This window comes from Saccostrea cucullata, unplaced genomic scaffold (genome assembly GCF_032062105.1).
Source record: "Saccostrea cucullata isolate Sc308-1 unplaced genomic scaffold, CSIRO_AGI_Scuc_v1 ctg3234, whole genome shotgun sequence".
Taxonomy (NCBI): Eukaryota; Metazoa; Mollusca; class Bivalvia; order Ostreida; family Ostreidae; genus Saccostrea; species Saccostrea cuccullata.
Genome location: NW_026932981.1, coordinates 2,783 through 24,116, shown reverse-complemented (window position 1 = coordinate 24,116; position 21,334 = coordinate 2,783). Strand labels below are relative to the sequence as shown.

Here is a 21,334-nt window from a genome sequence, read left to right as displayed (position 1 = left end):
TTTCCTGCTGCAGAGGAACCCGAAAAATAAAAAAAATGTTAAAATTTCATGTGACATGTCGATGAAATTTTCACTTTTCAATTACGCCAAGATTCCTGCCGAATGCCAATCAAAAGCGCCCTCGTTCTTTCAAGATCCCGGAAATCCTTTGTTATTATTTATTATAAACATAGGGTTTTGAAATTTTAAGTATCACTGCGATTCGTGTGGATCATGAACAGAATCTAGTGGTTTTTTTTAATATATTCGATCAATGCATACTATCTCTGCAAGATATATTATTGTTTTCAGCGGCAGCTCACACAAATTGGTCCGACCAAAATAGTTCCATCATGATTAAGTAGATACAACATTATTGTTCATGATAAGAGTGAAGTTGTGTATTTCATACGTTAAAGAAATCAAAAATAACGTCAAAATATTATTAGAAAATCACTTTCCCCCCGAAATGCAAATAAAAAATATCAATATTCCTACGCTCGCTCCCTCCTCAGCCTTTTTTTTTTTTTACATGTTTGATAATAGAGAATATTTAGGTCATTCTTCGATTCATATTTTTTCACCGATGAATTGATAATACTATATCAACAATTGTATTAAGTACATGTTTATAGTCTGTTAATTATCATACAATTTCCTTTTAAGAAAAAATAAATCATTCTGTGTGTGTATATTATTAAATGACGGAATTTTCAATCCCTGGCTGGATTCTGCTCACGTGTGTACACTTTGTAAACTGTAGGGGATAAAATGTGTGGCAAAACGAGAACTGGGTCGGACATTCGGGTTCGTGTTGGAGTTCAGCATAGGCTTACCATTTTATATAGAACTTGAATAATGTAAGTAATATCTGCGACGAATACATTAGCATATTTCAGTAATTTTCAAAACAAAAAAGGTTTTCAGTTTAGAATTTTCCGATCCGGTCTTGATTTTCCTAACACGGCCATTTTAAACACAAGTTGTTGCAGATGCAAATGTTAGAACAAACTATATATAGTTCAACAGGGATTGTATAATTTTTATTAATCAGAATTCGTATTCATATGATCTAATTAAGAAAAGAAAAGTTTTGTCTGCCATCGTAACTTCTCGGCAAAACAAAACGTGTTCCTCCGAGCTCGCTGGATGCGTTTAACAGCTCCATCGCACGTGTGTAGATCAAGGCTAATGTTGGTCTTGCGGACACAGGTTCATGTAGGCCTATGTGTACCGTTTGTTAGGAGACTGGGTGACCTCACCATGCTCACGAAATTTACACCAGTTCCATAACTAGGCCCTAGACATTGCAGTTTTTTTATTAACGTCATTATAAACACTGATAAGCATATTAAATCTAAAAGTCGAATATCTTTGGATATGGGGTAACCCATATCTATTCTTTTTTACTCTGACTTGACTCAAAAATTCTTCATGACATTAAATACTATCAAGGCACAATTTTCCTTTTTTTTTCTAACCGCAGCAAGCGAGTTTTTCTAATCACATTTTGTTTGGCGTCCGGCTGTCTGTTGTCCGTCTAGATGTTTTTCCGTCTGTCTGTCTGTCGGTGTGTAAACTTTTAACATTTTCGATTCTTATCAAGAACCACTAGACCACTTTCAACCAAACTTGCCACAAAGCATCCTTGAATAAAGGGAATTCCAATTTGCTCATATGAAGCGCCATGCCCTTTTTATGGGAAGATAATTAAGAATTAGTTAAAATTTGGTGTCTTCTTTCAAAAATCATCTTCTCAAGAACCACTGAGCCAGAAAAATTGAAACTTAAGAGAAACCTTCAATACATAGATTAGATTAATTTTTTTCAAATCATGACTCCCAGGGGTAGGATGGGGCCAAAATGGTGGATCAAATTTTTGCATACGAATCATTAAAAATCTTCTTTTCAAAAACAAGAAAGTTGTGATAAGTCATATTGATATAGAAGCACCTTAAGGTAGTGTAGATTCAAGTTTGTTCAAATCAGGATCCCGTAGGTAAGGTGGGACCACAATGTTAAATCAATGTTTACATAGGAATATATAGGAAAAATCTTTAAAAATTTTCATGTCAAGAACAGCAAAGCCATGTTTAGTCATATTGATATGGAAGCATTCTCAATTAGTGTGATACAAGTTTGTTCAATCATGACCCCGGGGGTAGAATGGGGCCACAATGGGGATCAAAGTTATACACAGGAATATTTACATTAGGAGAAATCTTTAAAAACCGTATTCTTAAGCACAATAAAGATTTGATTAGTCATATCTGCAGATATTGTAGATTCAACTCATACATATCATGACCCCTGGGGATAGGGTGGGGCTACAATTAAGGATCAACGATTAACATTGGAAAATATAGGAAAACACTTTAAAAATCTTCTTCTCAATAACAACATAGCTATGATGAGACATGTTGATATAGAAGCATCCACAGGTAGCGTAGATTCAGGTTTGTTCAAATCATGACAAAGCCATATTGACTCAGGTGAGCGCTGTGGCTTCTTGTTTATACTAAATTTCATTTGGAACATTAATATTTAAATTTCCAATGTGATAAAATTACAAATTGTAAAAATACTTTATTCTACATAAATCTACAGGTTCATCGATAGGCGCGGTTAAAAAAATCAGAGAGGGACAAATAGAGACAGAAGCGGGGCTATTAGCGCGTAGATTTGCGGAATCAGGAGTATGTAAATATCACGCAAGCTACTCGATTGATCACATCATGAATCCCAAAAATTAGACAGTTATTCCTTAATTATTTAATATATTCAGATCTAGAGAAGCAGTATATCTACGTAGAAAAGAAAATGACATGGACTGAAGCACTTGATTTTTGCGAACGGAATAATTCAGTGCTGTCTGCCCTCAGCCACAAAGATGTAACATCTATAAGGACGTGTAACCAAAGCACTGAAAAATTATGGACAAGTTCTTATGTATATGCAACCCCTTATATATCAATAAAAGGTAAGCTAATATATCATGAAATGGCTTAATAAAGATCAATTTCTGTATCGTAAAGTCTTTGACATCAATTCATCAGTACTCAATCATTTTGCGATGAAAGTAAAATCATTATGTAATTTTATTTTCTTTATGCATTAATTTTTTTTTAGATACATGCAAATCTTTAGCACAATATACATGTACACTATACATGTCTTTAAAAAAAGGGGGGAAATATACTTTTGTTTCCTTGTGCATCTGTAAATGCCATTTGATATTATTAATTGTTCATGATCATTGAACATTTAATATTATTGTATATTTTCCTTTTCAACCATTTTGTATTTTTTTGTAATTTCTTCAAAGGTTGCTTCCGAAATACAACAAGCTTAAACTTCTCAAGTTTAGTTAATCCCTCAATACTGGATTGTCATGATATGTGTTCCTCTTCATCTTTGTTTGCTGTCATGGTAAAACATGTATAGATTTTTGGATTTTTAACTTAATTAATGCATCAAAATATTTCTAAATCACGATTTGATTTTATAGATTTTTTTCCTTTACAAGAGGAAAGGTTAATATGTTATTTGATTGTAGGATAAGGAATGTGCTTGTCCAGACGATATCGAGAGTTCCATGGAGACGGTAGATGCCAATTTATGTGGCATTCCATGTGATGGTACATTTTTCTGTGGAGGGAAAGACACCATGAATGTGTACTCTGTCGGTAAAGTAATTTTTACTGGATTAAAACATTCATTCTTTTTTAGGAATCTGTAATATCTTCAAACATTAATTTTAAATATAGCAATAGGTCACCTGTGAACTATTGCTATCTGTTTTTGTCCGTCATCGTGGGGGCTAACGCTTTGTCTCGATCGTGCGTAAGCTCTCATATTTTTAACTTTTCTTAAGAACTATTGGACCAATTTTAATCAAACTTGCCACAGTATCTTAGGGATAGGAAATTCAAGTCTGTTCAAATAAAGGTCGATATCGCTTTCTTTAGAGATATAACTAAGAAAAGGCAAAATCAGACTGGGTCATTTAAAATTTCTTCTTCCCAAGAACCACTGGGCCAGAAGACATAAAACATGAACAAGAAGTTCTTAACATAGTTTGGATTCATTTTTTTTTTAATTGTGGACCCAAGAGGATCAAATTTTACATTGAAACAACAAGAAGAAAACTTTTAAATTCTTCTTAACAACAGCAAATCCTTGATGTTAAAAATATAGAAGCATTATATTAATTGTCAGGAAGTGCAGATTCAAGTTTGTTCCAATCATGACCTTGGAGGCAGGGTCATCTTCAGGTAGTGTAGATTATAATTTGAGACCGCGGAATATAAACTGGCAAGATTGGGACAGGGGGTTATCAAATTTTATTTGGGAATATTGAGAAAAAAAATCTTCATCTTAAGAACAGAAAAAGCAACCTTAATGCCAAAAAAAAAAATTGGAAGCATTCTCATGTAATATGGAATCATGTTTGCTCATATTATGACCCCCGGTGCAAGTAGAGGCTTGAATGGTCAGTCAAAATTTTACATGGGAATACACTAGAAAAAATCTTTAAAAATCTCAAAAAACAGCAAACTAAGCAATTATAATTCCTATCAATAATTGAAGCATCCTCAACTTGCATGCTCGATTCAAGTTTGTTCAAATCATTGCAATTACCCCTGAGGATAGGGTGGGACCATTATAATGGATCAAAGTTGTATAGGGATATACAAGAAAAATCTTCTTCAGAACAGCAAAGCCATGATTTGTTTTATAATAAACCTTTATTAATATGGAAACATCTTCAAGTAATGAGATTCATATTTTGTTCATTACATTAATATGGAAGCATCCTCAGATAAGGTAGTGAACATAAATTTTGTTTAGATTATTGCTCCCAGGGATGGGTTGAGTCACAATAAGAAATAGAACATTTAAATGGAAATGTAAAAAGAGAATATATTAAAAATTCCTTCTGAACAGCAGGGTACTGAAATACCAGCAAAGATTTTCGGGTAATGCAGATTCAAGTTTGTTCTAATACAAGTTTCGGACCTTATTATAAGTCTTACTTCGAGCAATGGTCCTTAGGGGACAAGCTGCAGAAATATGTTAAATAAGTTTTCATCAAACTGCAAAATGTATGTTATATATATGACACGCCAAATTCACAAAAAAGAGCTAAACTTAGTTTCACAATTGATAAACTAGGTTTATCGACTGTAAACTATAGTTTACAAACCGTAAACTATAGTTAACGATTCGTTAAGTAGAGTTTTCAACTGTAAAACTATATTTAACGATTGTTAACTATAGTTTACGAATGCTAATCTAAGTTTATCTGTCTGTAATAAAACGTTAACAATAGATTTTGTTGATAAACATAGATTCACGTTTGTAAACTATAGTTTACAATCGTAAACTATAGTTAAGAGTTGTTTATCATATTTATCAGATCGTTAACTATAGTTAACGGTTTGTAAACTATAGTTTACAAATCGTGAAACTGTATTTATCAGCTTATCTATGGCAATCGCAAATGATAGTTTTCGGTGTTAAGTATAGTTTACGGTTGTGAAACATCGATAATCGCGTTAACTATAGTTTACAGATGTAAAATATAGATTAACGTTGTTAACTATAGTTTACAGTCCGTAAACTATAGTTTACAACCGATAAACCTAGTTTATCGATTGTGAAACTATGATTTGCTCATTTTTGTGAATTTGGTGTGCCATATATATAAGTCAAATTAATTAAGTCAGTTACAGGGAACCCTCATAGTCTGAAAAACTCGTGATACTCAGCTGACCCTTAACCCTGCAGGGTATTCTTTTTTAACGTTTACGAAATGAACTGTTATATTTTTTCTATTAAAGTTGAAGACTTTATCAATAGAATACAATACAAAACAAACCAAGACTTCACTTCTTGTATGTCATACCAGTGTTTAAAAAACGAATATCTCTTCAAGGAGGTGGACTGCAGCTTTGAAAATGTTACAGAGGTAGCTTGTAGTAAGTACTATATAATCTGTATTATGTTATTAAAATAAATTCAAGGTTCTCTACTTAAGTTCATTTCAATCTTTTATTTTCTTCCAGGTACTTTTTTTTCTTGCACATTTGAGCTTGGTGATCCATGTTTCCTCTTTCAAGCAAAAAACGATGACCTTGATTGGACAATTACTTTAGTATGTATAAATGTTCATGATTTAAATCCCTTTTCTGAATCTCAATATTTTTTAGTTGCACAAAATCGACCAATTAATAACTTAGAGCTGTAATTTATTTAAATGATTTGGGGGAAAATATTAAATTTAATCGTTAAAATGATATCACTTTATGATAACCGCTTTTCTACTTTGACAGAAGACAACACTTATGTTTTAGTAAAAATATAAACACACATTTTCCTGTTTCATCAAGCACATTTCTTAAAAAAATATACATAATTGTCAGTGAATATTTTAGGGCAACACAACAATTGGACCACAGAAAGCTTATCAAGGGTCAAATTATGCATTTGTTAACGACAGCAGTGGTGACTATACATCAGAAAGGCGAGCAATTCTTAGGTCAAATATAGACTTTCCTGGTAAGTATTAAGTAGTTGCTTCCTGGACTAAAATAATTCTCATGTTAAGGATACCCTCAATGCAGAGCTAATGAAATTCATTTTTATTATTGACAAGGAAATATATCTATAGAAAATGTAAATTACTTGTACATGTAATTTACCTGTCAATAAACCTTTACTTATTTAACATGTGTGATGGTTCGAGAAGTTTTTAATTTATATGAAAAATTGAAGAATATTACTTTTGCACAAAAGGTGCAGCACAAATCCCAAAAGATTTTATAAAGGGTTTCTGATCATGACTCATAACGACTTCAAAGCAGATTTAAATAATATTCTGGAACGTTTCGGCTCCGTAAGAAAAAGTCCTGAAAATGTTTAAGTTTGGTAAACTTTACTTTCAAAATAATTCTGGTCCTAGATTCCTGTTTTTTTTAAACGGTTCGAGAGGCAATACGAATTAAGAAAACTAGAGTTAATAAAATGGTGCGCAGTTAAGATATGGTGCTCAAAGAAAATATAAGTGCTTGTTTGTAATAAAAAATACTTTCGTAATCGGGATAACAATTAGTACGTTTTTATTTATCTGACAAATGTAATTATGGTTACCGTAAATCTGGAAATTTTTACGTCGATTTTATTTTGCGAATTCGGGTCAAAATGCTGTTGATAAATTTTAACGTTTCAAAATTTTGCGAATGACCGCTGCTTTGTTAACATTTTCTCATTGGTAATTTATTTTTAAGAAAAATATTTTTGCGAATGCAATGAACTTGCAAATTAGCTAAAAAATTATCTACAGCAAAAATTTCCAGATTTACGGTATTTACTATTTATCTCAGAAAAGTGTAACTCAAACAAATGGAAACTCGAAATTAATTTTATTAAAGTGTGGCGATATTATGGGCACGGCTGTTATTTAGTTTCAAATGCAAAACAAACAATATGGGCAATGGGCAGCCAACAAGAGCATGCCCCAATCAAATGCAAAAACAACATTCAACATCAAAGCAAATCATATATCAAGGTCATTACCAAAGGTCAAAGTTCATATAGTGGTAAGTCAAAGTTCATACAACATCAAAAGTTCAAAGTTCACAACATCAAAGTTCAAAGTTCACCATATATATATATATAGAAAGCATTGACCCTGGGAGGTGCAGAGGTCAAAGCTTACAATATAATTACCAAAATGCCGCTTATACACCAGAGGTGATATTTACGATATATTTATTACGAAATGCCGCTTATGCGCCTCCTTTACTTGTCGTTTATATATCAGTCACTGTTTAGGAAACATTGGCCCTGGGAGGAGCAGTGGCCAAGGTTTGCGAAAATTTCATCTAAGTTGGTCTCCAGGTAGACTTCTTCTTGTAACAGCCGTACCATTTGATATTAAGTGATCCTTTTGTAGGACAGCTGCAATAGAAAGAAAAACACAGCGCAAAAATCCATTCGAATAAGGGTTGGGTGAGGAGGGTATTTTTCTAAATATCTAAATTTGCAAAAAAATTATCCTTTAAAATTGCACCAACCTCATTCATATAGTCTTTGAATGAAAAGGGGTTAACGGAAGTTGACTCAGGGGGAATAACTCTAATTGATTATATGGATTATAGGCGGATCTATAGATTTTATAATATGGGAAATTAGCACTTTCTTCGATTAAAGCCTCCAATTCGAATAGAATTGGATGTGATAGTATCTCAGAAAAGTGTAACTCAAACAAATGGTAACTTGAAATTAATTTTATTAAAGTGTGGCGATATTATGGGCACGGCTGTTATTTAGTTTCAAATGCAAAACAATCAATATGGGCAATGGGCAGCCAACAAGAGCATGCCCCAATCAAATGCACAAACAACAATCAACATCAAAGCAAATCATATATCAAGGTCATTACCAAAGGTCAAAGTTCATATAGTGGTAAATCAAAGTTCATACAACATCAAAAGTTCAAAGTTCACAACATCAAAGTTCAAAGTTCACCATATATATATATATATATAGAAAGCATTGACCCTGGGAGGTGCAGAGGTCAAAGCTTACAATATAATTACCAAAATGCCGCTTATACGCCACAAGTTCCCTGAGATGAGGATCAGAATGAAACTCATCCAGGGAACTCCGCCACCATGGTGGGGGTAGAGCGGCATATACGAACAGCCGTACCCAGGACCCTTGCTAATTGGGAAAGCAGGATTGACCATACGCAACGATGGCCTCAAGTCCCCCCTGGAGAGAGTTTAGAAAAATGTTATTCCCCAACGAGGACAAGTGTACCCCATCCTGTAAAAACAAAGCTGGATCAGGTTTAATGTCTGTATGGCGAATTATTGCGCCGCCAGATTGCAAGACAATTGCAGCTATACCAGAATTAACCCGTTTGCGTGCATTTTCCATAGCTTTTAAATTTGCTGAATAGCGCCATTGGAGACGCGGAAGTATAAATGACCATATAATCCTACTGTTTCGAAAGTGATTCCTTAGAAATAAAACCAACTGCTTTGCAACCACCCTTATTTTTCTGATCGATACATTGCCCAAGTCATTCCCCCCACAATGTATAAGGATGAAATTAGGTACAGGGCCCACCTTTTCAAGAGTTCTAATCTTTTGTTTAGTTTTACTTTATAACTGGAGGCCACTATAACCCTGCCACCACAGGGAGATGTGTTTTCTTTCTAATGTCAAATTTGTACCACCTGGTCTTAAGACAGCTTCCAAAAAGGCGTGCTTGATTATTGATGAACCCACCAACCATATTGTCCGTATATCTAAAATTAGATTAAAACTTTTGTATGCGAATGTAGGATTTGTAAGAATCAGATTTCCAACGACCAGATCTCTGAATGTCATGAGTTGAAAATCCTTTTAACGCGAGATCAGTACTCGCGCCGATACGAAAAGAGTGAGATTTGTATCCTGAGATACCAGGCAAATTTAGGTGCTTTACTGCCTTACAAAGTACCCCCGTAAATTGATATCGTGTGAGTGGGGATAAATCGAAGTGTCGAAATAATGGACCTGAACCCTCTGGACGGATGCTGACGTATTTAGTAATGAGCTGATATGGACATGCGATATCACCCTGCTTATCTATTTGTAGTACTGTGCCTTTACCTAACTGGTCCGTTTTCGAATACTGGATAGTCAGTAAGAGAGATTGCGTTTCGTGATTAATGGACAAATTGTCGATTTGAATTGTGTTTTGTTGATCACCTTCTCTTGTATTAACTGTTAATTCGCCAACTCTTAAAAATCCATGAAATGCCAGGGAGAATGCAGCCGAGAAAAGAGCTGTTTCAAAAGCATTGGTACATATAATGGGCAGAACTTGAATAATATATAGCAAAATTGTTTTCGTTATTGGCAATCTAGTATCTACTTTATGTTTCAAACGTTTCATGCCCTGCAATAACTTTGTAACTAAGAACTCTGGGGTTGGATCGTGAACACTCTGCAATTTACAATAAAATGAAATGGCAGACAAGTATGACCTCACGGTACCATATGCGAGGCCGGATGAAGATGAATGCAAAACGAATTGCACGACTGAGTTTAATGTAGGGGGCCATGGCGTGCAATCAATGAGTCAGATACTGAGGCGTCTAAAAGTTTAACAAACTCAGGCTGGAGATGATGTTGCGGAAAGATAGGGGTACTGGGCAAGGGTGTTTCCTGGCATGTGGAGCTGCTTGTCGGAATCTGGCCCACTGCTTACGAGAAATTGAATCAGCTACTACATTGTCTTTACTTGGTATGTAAACTGCACGAAACAGAATATTATAATTCATAGAAGCAAGGACAAATGGTCTAAGTAGTGTCATGACCCGCTCTGATTTGGAAGTGAGTTTATTTATTATAGCGACTACAGCTTGATTGTCTATATGGAGAATGATCTTTTTATTAGCGAGTTTTGTTACCCCATAAATAGACGGCCAAGACCACCGGAACTAACTCTAAAAAGGTCATGTCTTTAAGTACGTCATTGGACGCCCAAGTCTCTGGCCAAGGGTAAAAACACCATTCCCCATTGAAATAAGCACCACATCCCAAGTAAGACGAACCGGAACTATCTGTGTAAAAATTAATGTTGTTGTCTGACGTCCACTCAATATCTAAAAAATACACAGTCCCATTAAATGATTCAAGAAAACTAATCCACATGTACAAGTCCTGTCGCATTGATTGAGTTATCCTTATGCGATAATGTAATTCTGAAACTCCTAGTGTAGCATTATAAAGCCGACGCAGAAATGCCCTACCTGGTCTTATGGCTCTTGTAAAGAAATTCAGTTTACCTAAAACAGATTGTAATTGTTGGAGTGTTGTCTTGCGTTGAACAACGAGATGGTGTAAAATACCCTGTAGCTCTAAGCATTTTGAATTGGGGATCTTAACTAGCATATGATAAGTATCTATCTCAAAACCTAAAAATGTCATAACCATAGTAGGGCCTTCAGATTTGTCCTCGGCAATAGGAACACCTATATCTTCGCAGACGTCTTGAAAATTCGACATAAGATCTTGACAAGAATGGGCATCCCTCCCAGCAAATATAAAATCATCTAGATCATGATCAGTTGTTGATGTTTTAGAGCGCTGTATCGTAGCCCACTGCAAAATTGTAGAAAAATCCTCGAAAACCTTACACGAAATGGAGCACCCCATAGGTAAACATTTGTCTATGAAATAATTACCCTGAAATTTAAAACCCAGGAGATCAAAATCGCCGGGAAGTATTGGAAGAAGTCGAAATGCGGATTTTATGTCTCGCTTACCTATGAAAGCCCCTTCCCTAATTTAGCAATCATCTGAATTACTGAATCAAAGGATGAATATTGTACAGCAGTTTCACAAGGATCTATGTATGAATTCACACTACTAAACTTCGGGAAAGAGAGGTGTGTTATTAGACGCCAGCCCAAATTATCCCCCTTCGGCACTAACCCAATTGGAGATAACCTAAGATTAGAAATTGGTATTTGCGTGAAAGGACCCTGTATCCTCCCCATTTCAATTTCTTTGTCGATTTTCTCTTTAAGTTCATTAGGATGATCGTTCGCGGATTTCAAATTATTACATTGAATTGGTAATCTAGGCCCATGATAATGAAGTTTAAACCCTTGAGAGAACCCTTGGATTAGGCGATTTGCTATGATTCTGTTAGGATAGTGGACGAGACATTTTTTAAGGGCGTGTACATTAATAGGCGTTGAACCTAGACGCCATAGATTGCGGGGTGCGGAATCTTGGTCTTGAGTAGGTGGGGCGCTGGGTGTTGCTGCTAGAATACCCCTTATAATTGGTATTTGCATTGGTTGAATACCCCTTATAGTTGGTATTTGCATTGGTGGTTTGTGGACGAAAACTTGACTGTCCATAGAATTGACCACTTGAATTTTGTTGGCGAAATATTTTTGCGGACCCAGTGTTTGACGCTTGTGTAATGCAATGTATCTGTGGATGGTTACTACCACATCGAATACAGCTGTGTTTATACATGCATGGGAATTTGTCACAAGATCCCTTGTAATTGAAATTGTAGCATTTATCATTATTGGTTTTGGGTGCATTTGTTACGTTATAAGCAGGCCCAGAATGCATATACATTAACCATAATTCCGAGTCAATTTCACCCCAGGAAGACACAGGATTTTGCTCTTTGCGCAGCCTAAACTGCGTATCATATTCTTTCCAAGATATAGCCCCCTGCTAACACCCATTCTTACGGTCTGTATGTACTTAAGTAGGTCAAGAGTCTTGGCGGGATGTGCACTCAAGTACACACTTGCAAATATGAGCATAAGGTCAGTCCATTGCTCAATATTTTCTACCTTTTTTGGGTTGGCATCTTTATAAATTATCTCACCCATACTATTCATAACTAATTTCTTTTCATCAGACCCTGATTTTGGTGTTACCAATGTGGCCAAATCAATATACTGCCCACTAATAATACGTTGTTTGACTGTGCTAGAAACATTCATACCAATCATATGTATTGATGGGACAGGAGCAGGGATGGTGCCAACATCTGTTGGAGTTGAGATTGTTGCTCCAGAGGTGGTCGGTGCAAAGGATGGCCCTGCACTTCTTGTCAACATGGGTTGCGCTTCCGCCACGACAGAAGTTGATGGAGCCTGGGTCGGTGGTATTGGTACTGGACATCCTGCCGACGCCGTCGACGAGTACGTCTGGGAATTCACAGACACTGTAGCCTGACTACCACTTGGCTGCTGTGTGACAGTCGCTGATGGTTGAGCCATTCTGCGCTTCTTAGCTCTCGGTGGCATCGTGTTCAGAAAATAAAATAAAATAATTATTTATATATATATATATATATATATATATATGTATATATTATTTTGTATATTTGTAAGAAAAGAAATTTAAATTAATTATCTCCTCATTCTCACATGCTTATTTCTTTTTATAAAGTTAGCCTAATTTTTTTTTATCTCCCCTTGGTATAGAAATCTGAAACGTGTCGGATCAATTTATAAAACAAAGAAAAATTAATTAAGCCAAGGCAATATGATATAAATCCTAACGATCAAGATAATTGACTTAATATTATATCTTATCACATACTTACATCATATAATCTGTTTAAATGAAAACTTATATAGATACAAAGTGGTCGGCTAATACAAAATGGCCACAACAGACGCTAGAAAAAATTATCATTATAAAATCAAGGATCATCGGGAAATCATGAATAAATACTCCTAAATTGATTGCAGCAAACAACTACCAAATAGATAACAAAAACATCCATATGTATTATACCCATTAACTATTTTTCTAAATATCTAAATTTGCAAAAAAATTATCCTTTAAAATTGCACCAACCTCATTCATATAGTCTGTGAATGAAAAGGGATTAACGGAAGTTGACTCAGGGGGAATAACTCTAATTGATTATAGGGATTATAGGCGGATCTATGGATTTTATAATATGGGAAATTAACACTTATTTTTTCTCCGAAGAACTGGAAAATTAGATAGACTTGGAAAATTTTAGTAATATTTCAAAAAAAATTAGACAAATCACATTAAGTAAAGGTTTACAGGTGAAAACAAATTTCAGAATATGTTACCTTTGTGCTAAAAGTGTAATATAAACTTTATGCTATGTTCCCACTATCACGATTGGCGCCACGATTGAGATCGGGGACTCGAACGTGGACAAATCGTAGTTCTCGTATCAAACCGAAACAAATCTTGTGTTCACTCGTGACTATCGTGTTGATCGTGAATTTTTTTTGGACTGTCAAAAATTTTTCTACGATTAACACGATTAGATTTTAATCGTTATCATCGCAGCAAATCGCATTATATCGTTACTAACCTCAGCTGCATCGTATATAAACGTAACTAATCTGGCTTGTATATCGTGATCATCGGGATCAATCTCGGAAAGGACAGATATCCCGCTGATTGGCGATTCGTTGCGGTATCTCACGTTCTGTCACTATCTGTGACGCTTTGCGTGGCCATCTGCTCACGTGCTGACACTGTTCTTTCCCGCTCAAAGACGATTTGATACGGACATATGAGAGTAAATGCCATTAGAGACGAGTGTTAACGCTTTGTTGCGGACAATCACGTTATATTACGAGTACTAAAAGCTTGCAAAAATGACGGGAAAATTGAATGCGTTTCTTTCCCGATTGAAAAAAAACTTCGAATTTTAAGAGGAAGATCAAAATGACAAAAAATTAGCAATATCACATAGGCTGATTTTTACCATTTAGATTTTTCTAATAAAATTCACCTGGCTAAAGCTTGTCATTATTTAAAGTTGAGCATGTAATTCTTTTAATGATTTTATTGATTAAAATATCTTGTATTTCGTTATCAACTTTTTAATTTCAATTTTCGGCAAAAATTCTGTTACAGACTTCAAAGAAAGTGACTGGTGTCTACGGTATTGGATCTATCTCCAGAATACTATTGGTGTACGCTTACAACTTTACACCAAAAACTCTGGTGTAGTAAAATCGTTCGGAAATGTTTTTTCCAACATGCAAAATGAAGAATGGAATTATACTGAAGTTGATATCCAGGTTCAAAAAAATGATATTGTAAGTTTCCTGGTCGTATACAGCATGCTTTGATCAAGTAAAACGTTTCCATACGGTTTAAGTTTCATTCTTTATATAAAAAAAAAAACTAAAACCGTTTTCAAAGAATATAAGAAACATTTCGCAGACCAACGTATACATGAACAGTACAAGTTAGAATTATACGTACACTTTACATGTACACCACATTTCTTATAGCTTGAACGTGTACTTGTAAATGCTTTAAATGAATTCTTCTCTATCTTCGGATAATTTTGTATTTTTATACGTTATCTACTATAATTTATAATGTACATCACTATTTTCATCGAGTAAATACAGTATATATTTAAGAAAATAAATTAAAATTAATTTTATAACTTTGATTTGCTAAATCCTATTTTGAAAGTCAATATAAGTGTTTTTATCTCTTAATTAAATAAAAAAAAAAAACCTCCTTATATCAGTACTTGAGCTTTAGGTTTTAGAAAACACATACTTTGATTAAAATAAATAGCACTGAAGAAAATACAAGCTACAAGTTTACACTAATGGGTACTCGGTGATCTACACGTACGTAGATACATGTTGAATTTTTTTATTAGCATTAGCAAAAGTGATGACGTAATGCACAGCTTTCATCTGATACACGTACACGTACGTGGTGGTTTGCCAAACCTCTCATCTTTACTTCCCTTAACCTGTGTGTGTGTGTGTGTGTGTGTGTGTGTGTGTGTGTGTGTGTTTAAATAATATGTTTTCTTTCCTTGTTGATCGATTTTTATTTTTTCTGTCGTAGGTCATTTTAGTGCTATATATATTATAAACTCTTTTCAGATTTTCTTTGAGTCAGTTGGAGGTGATAATGGAGCACAATCAGCACATGTTGCAGTAGATGACATTACGCTTATTAAAGGAAAATGCAGTAAGATTTTAGTATCATTAAATTCATATACACCACTGTATGCTATAAATATTATAATTGAATAGCTTTAAAATTTATTCTTATGAAAGGAGATCTGAATTATCATTTAAAGAAGAAGATACGGGTCTAGCTTTATTGTGCCCTAAAACTTTGGTGTTTTCAAAAAAACTGTAACTGGTTTAAATATTGAGTTTATGACTGTGATAGATCAGAAAAGAATATAGCATGAAGGAGTACCATTCTGGAAATATGACGTACTTTGAAGCATTTCTCTATTTAAACAAAAAACCTCAAAATGACCAATTTCAAAAGTTACTTCACTTCATAAAATGTGTCCTCAGTCGTCGCCTATTTTAATTTTGGATATGTTGTGCACAATTCAATGAAAAATCTTATATCTCAAAATCTTTGTGGGCGATAACGAGGATGTGAACGATGTAAACAAGAAAACAGAATGCATCGATGAAGCAATTTCGACTCGATATCGTTCAACATTGCGATGTCAACAAGAAAAAAGAATAAAATGGTGACAGATTTCCACTTGATATAGCTTAACACCAAGAGATAATCAAAGATATTGCCAAACATTGCTTTACCGGGTATTAACAATTTAATCAAAATTAGAGAGTGTAATGTTGCCTTGAAATCCAACATTTAAATGTTGAAATGGTTACAATAGTTACAGTTACAATGTAACATCTAGTTGAATGAGGAGCAATCGAATGTGTATATATGTGTTATGAAAAAAGAGGTATATACAGCGATGTCTATAATATTGATAAAACATCGTGCACTGGACTTACCTCATCGCATAAAAAACAGACCTGAAAAAAAAATTCGATAGGATTTTGAATATATTTTCTATATACGAGGGTTGTCCCGTAAAATCGTGGACAAGTTGTCTAGTTTGAAAAATAATCATCACTGCGTTCTGAAATTTTCACTACTCCTTAGTACATATATTATAAATATACAGAGCAAATTTCAAATAGATATATGGATAAATAAACAAATTATTAGATGTTATGTTATGTATTGTATCGCCCTACGGCGCATAGATGATAACTTGAAAGTGTCTAAAACAACGTCACGTTTCATCTTTGCTAAAGTAAAGTTGGATAAGCCCCATTTAAATTCTAAAAAATTCCATTGATTCACGTACGTGAGTGTCTATAACCAGAAAAGGAACCCATCTGGCACACACATGCAATCTTTTAAAAAATTTTAGCAAGTTTTGGACAGTATTCTCACCAGCATTCAAATAACAGAGAATCTCATATCAACGGTCGACAATGACAGCGTCTTTTGCTATTACAATAGCAGTTTGTCCGTATATTTTGTACTACCTGAGAGCTCAATAAAAAAGAATTCGCTAAGAAACCTTCCATTTCTTTTATATTCTAAAGATTTGATGATTTTTGTCATATTTTCTTTCTTCTGTATTCATTTAAAGTCTCTTAAGGTGTATTTACAACATCCAAATCTAACTGAACTGCTCTCTGGTGCGCCGTAACGTCATCAAAAATCGCGATTTTTTGTGTATTGTGTTTACCACTTTCCAATTTCGAATGCTCGGGAAACTGCCAAAAATTAACCAAATGCCTTGAAATTTTAATAAAGACTACAAAAATGATTAAGGAATCAAATTATAATATTTTTCATCCAATTTTTATGCATTGAAAATGTTTATTACGAATTCATTATTGTGTATTCTCTAGCATAACTTTGTTATTTTTACCGTGCGCCGTAGGACCGTACCCTGTGCACATTCAAGCATAATTAAATCTTTATTTTTGTCTATATATTATCAAAAACATAATGATGCACTTAGATATGATGAATAAAGATTTACTGAAAATTTCAGCTTAGTGCGCCCATTACTTTTCGAGAAAAACGCTTTGTCCACGATTTTATGGGACAACCCTTGTATATATGTATAAACTTCAGAAAATTGCAGGTTTCATAATTAACTTATTTTGATTATTTCATTAAAATAAATAATTATTCTATATATATATAGATATATATGTGCGTTCAGGGTTCCACATTCCGCGCCATTTATTCGTAGTAACAAAACGGTAAAAAAACGGTAGCCTGGTAGGCCCGCTTTACTTCATGATAAAGTCAACCAAAAAAAAAAAGAAACTAAAAACTGAGCATGAACAAGCAAACTTCCTAAATAAATTTTAATTGGGGAGTAATTAATCGTTGGATGAAAAGATACACGAGCTCGGCAACACTCACGCAGGTCTTGCAAAGGTGCTCCTGGTACATGGCATATCAATTTTAATGTCTCCATCGCTTTCAAGGAAAAAAAGAGTGTAAACTTGACATAAAATTACACATATGATAAAATAATATTATTGCCATTTAAAGTGCAAATTTTAATGTTCTGTAAATATAGTTGACGTTTTGCCGCGATTACGTACAGACCCTGAGACGTGCTACTACCCCACACGCTCGCTGCACGAACGGTACACGAACGCTACACGGTTTGCACGAAACGCTGCACGGTTTACACGAAACGCTACACGGTTTGCACGAAACGCTACACGGTTTACACGAAACGCTTTGCACGAAAGGCTGCACGGTTTACACGAAAGGCTGCACGAAACGCTTTGTACACGTTTCTCACACGCTTTGTACACGATTTTCGCACGTTTTGGCCTCGGTTTGGATTTTCTACTCGGAATATCTCGGGCATTATTACGGTTTAATCATTAATTAAATGGAAATCTTTCACAAATCCAAATTTTGCTTTGCAGCTGTATAAATATCAGTACACTAGTATTATATAAACCGATAGAAATATTTTATACTCTGACAGTTGTAATTAATTAATAAATAATTGTCATTTCGTATTTATTATTTATCCAACTGTTTAAAAACGATATGCCGATATTATGAATGACTTTTTAATAAGATACAATTTTTATACATTAGTCATTCATTTCAATGTAATATTTTTACGAGAATTATTTAATAAATTAAACACAAATTCGATTTCTTACTGCAAGAATATGAACTCATTGATTTTAAATAATATTGATTATATTGTGTTTGATTTCCTTAGGCGGATTATTTTTCTTGATTTTGATTAAGTAAATAAATTTGCCCATATACTCTACTAACGATTATTGATACATTTTTTTTTTAAATTTATCTTAGGTATTTTCTATAGGAGGGAAACCGGTAAAGGGGGGGTTAAATGTGATGTCTTAATCTATTTTTATTCTATTTCTCTTTTTACATGAAGCTTATCAAAAAAACATCAGTATACCCATCATACTGTAAAATCCTTCATTTCAAAACTAGACTAAACGTATGTATATATGTGTACATTAATTATTAGTCGCAGCATTTGACTATACATTGTACATACAATTAGATCGATCTTTACACCGGCATTCAGATATATTACAAAAACACTGAAATATCTTAGATGAAATAAAAAGTACGTGATTTATAAAACAAATAACATATTCAATTATTCATGATTTACTCCTAACCTTTTCTTACATGATATTCATGAAAAGACTATCAAATCAGTTCTGTTTATTTTACTGTTTACGGCTAGAAATACGGATTTACAAATAAAAGATGAAATCCGCTGAATTATAAGTTTTACCCATTAAATGCTTATAGAACCATTTTATTAAAAAAAAATAATAAAATCTAGTCGTAATTTTCAGGTGTCATTAAGCTGTGAACTCAACATGTACATTTAGCAAAACAGGTTTCAGTTACCATGAACTCGGAGCCCGTGATCGCTGTTGTAAATGACCTTGATCACAGTTGAAAGGCGGAAGGAAGATTCCAATACATTTTCAAGGGGTGTATCTGCGCACATATTTAACAAAGGGTTTAAAAAAGAATAGAAACTAAATCATTTATTAAACTAATATTAGATTGATAGTTACAACAAAAAATGAAAGACTACTAGTAATTTAACCCCCCCTCCCTCGTTTCTAAACGTGGTCGTCAGTGCATGTGAATTAAAATTATAAAATCTATTTGTTTGACAATAATGAGCAAAAAGTTTTATGTATCAAAAAGTGTTAAATGACACATCGTTTCAAAACTTTCTTTCACGTACTTAAAATGTAAAGACAAGAGCGGAGTCCTGATTTATTTTTGCTTAAAATTAAAAAAAAAATATCGGTATTTCTTTCTTTATTTGAGAAAAAATATTTAAGAAGCCATGATCGCGTGGATAGTATATTGAATTCAATGCCCTTGAAATTGTTGTACATAGTTGATTAATATGATCACATTTTCCTAAGAAGGAAAAGAAAACAAACAAATACATATTATACATTACCGTGTAATTTCATATTGTTGTTCCTTTTTTTGTTTTGTTTTGACTCCTAAAATATCACAAGCATAATCAATTCAATAACAAAATTCTAATACAATTTGACATCCTGACCCATCGATAGCCATATTTAAAATGAAATGACTTCCGAATGAATCTTACACGATTCTTGCACGAAAGTCACACGTTTCTCACACGGTTCTTACACGAAAGTCGCACGTTTCTCACAAGCTTTTCGCACGCTCGCTACACGGTTTGCACGAAACGCTTTCGAGCTTACACGAAACGCTGCACGGTTTACACGAAACGCTACACGATTTGCACGAAACGCTGCACGGTTTACACGAAACGCTACACGGTTTGCACGAAACGGAAAGCGCACGAAAGTCACACGCTTTTTTGGGGTAGTAGCACGTCTCAGGGTCTGTATATTTTGGTAGTTTTTACCTTCTCGGATCGACCCCAAAACACAAAATGTCAGGCCATCCTTAAAAAAATGTTTGTTTGGAATTGCCTCCTGAAGAGTTTCAGACACAGGAGGGAGGGAGGGTAATTATTATTTTTTTTAAATTGGAGATAAATTTTAAATTTTTGATAAAAAATCTCCGTAAACAGTAAATACATTTTCTGACTTTTTTTAAAAAGAGTACTGTATCTACATCAGCAAAAAACCCTAATTTTACATAGATCTGACACTATATTTCAGTGTTTTGTATGGTGCATGTGATACACTTCATAGGCAAAAAAAATTGATGAAATAAAAAAAAATCTTCCTACTTTTGGTCAATAAATTTTTTTCAGGAGGGGACATTTCAATGAGGAGGGAGGCAATTCCAAACAAACTATAATTTTATTTTGGCCTCAACATCTGTACTTTTAATTCTTTAAAATTCGTCTGAAAGCAGATTAAAATGTTTCCGATTAACAATTAACCGAATTTTTTTTTTTACATTTTTCTTTTGAAAATTTATCGTCTTTCATATTTCATTATCATTGTAAACTCGACAGTCTAGGCACGTGCCATTCAGAATTTACGTGGTACAAATAAACAGAATAGCTCCGGTTTGTACGACCCTTTAGTTTTGGGCAGACTCGTTTTACGTTAAATTTGTGTGAGGAAAGAATATTCATTTTTCTCAGGCTTTTGACATGAATTTCTTACTGTATTTCAAAATGATAATGTTTGAGTAAATTTTAATGAAAAAAAACAGCACATTTTGCAGCCGTACTATTGCTTCAATGGGTCATTTTGATATACATTAGCAGCTAATGGTGTATTGAGTCCTTCTTTTGGCTATTAAAATATAGGAATAAACCCGTCCCAGAGCATTGTGAACAGGTTAATTGTGACGCTTAAGCAAGTTTACATTATTTGACATTAGGATATATCTTAATATGAAAGGGACAATCGGATTTTGGAACGCATTTCGCTATGTGCAATTCAAAAGCAAACTGCATTGTTCGCAATTCAACTTTCCATAATGTGTATCATTTCAACAC

The 21,334-nt window shown here is 34.0% G+C and overlaps 1 protein-coding gene and 2 pseudogenes across 1 annotated transcript; 1 reads left to right on the top strand and 2 right to left on the bottom strand.

Moving 5' to 3' along the window:
* The first annotated feature begins 2,768 nt into the window (after window positions 1–2,768).
* On the top strand, window positions 2,769–16,133 carry LOC134236790 (uncharacterized). The gene is made up of 9 exons (XM_062718931.1): window positions 2,769–2,959; window positions 3,305–3,408; window positions 3,536–3,665; window positions 5,823–5,960; window positions 6,048–6,136; window positions 6,417–6,540; window positions 14,431–14,615; window positions 15,432–15,530; window positions 15,945–16,133. The coding sequence occupies exons 1-9, from the start codon at window positions 2,800–2,802 to the stop codon at window positions 16,047–16,049; spliced, it is 1,134 nt and encodes a 377-aa protein (XP_062574915.1). The 5' UTR covers window positions 2,769–2,799; the 3' UTR covers window positions 16,050–16,133.
* Window positions 8,233–11,046, bottom strand: LOC134236786 (uncharacterized; annotated as a pseudogene).
* LOC134236788 (uncharacterized) lies at window positions 11,472–12,821 on the bottom strand (annotated as a pseudogene).
* Window positions 16,134–21,334: the final 5,201 nt, after the last annotated feature.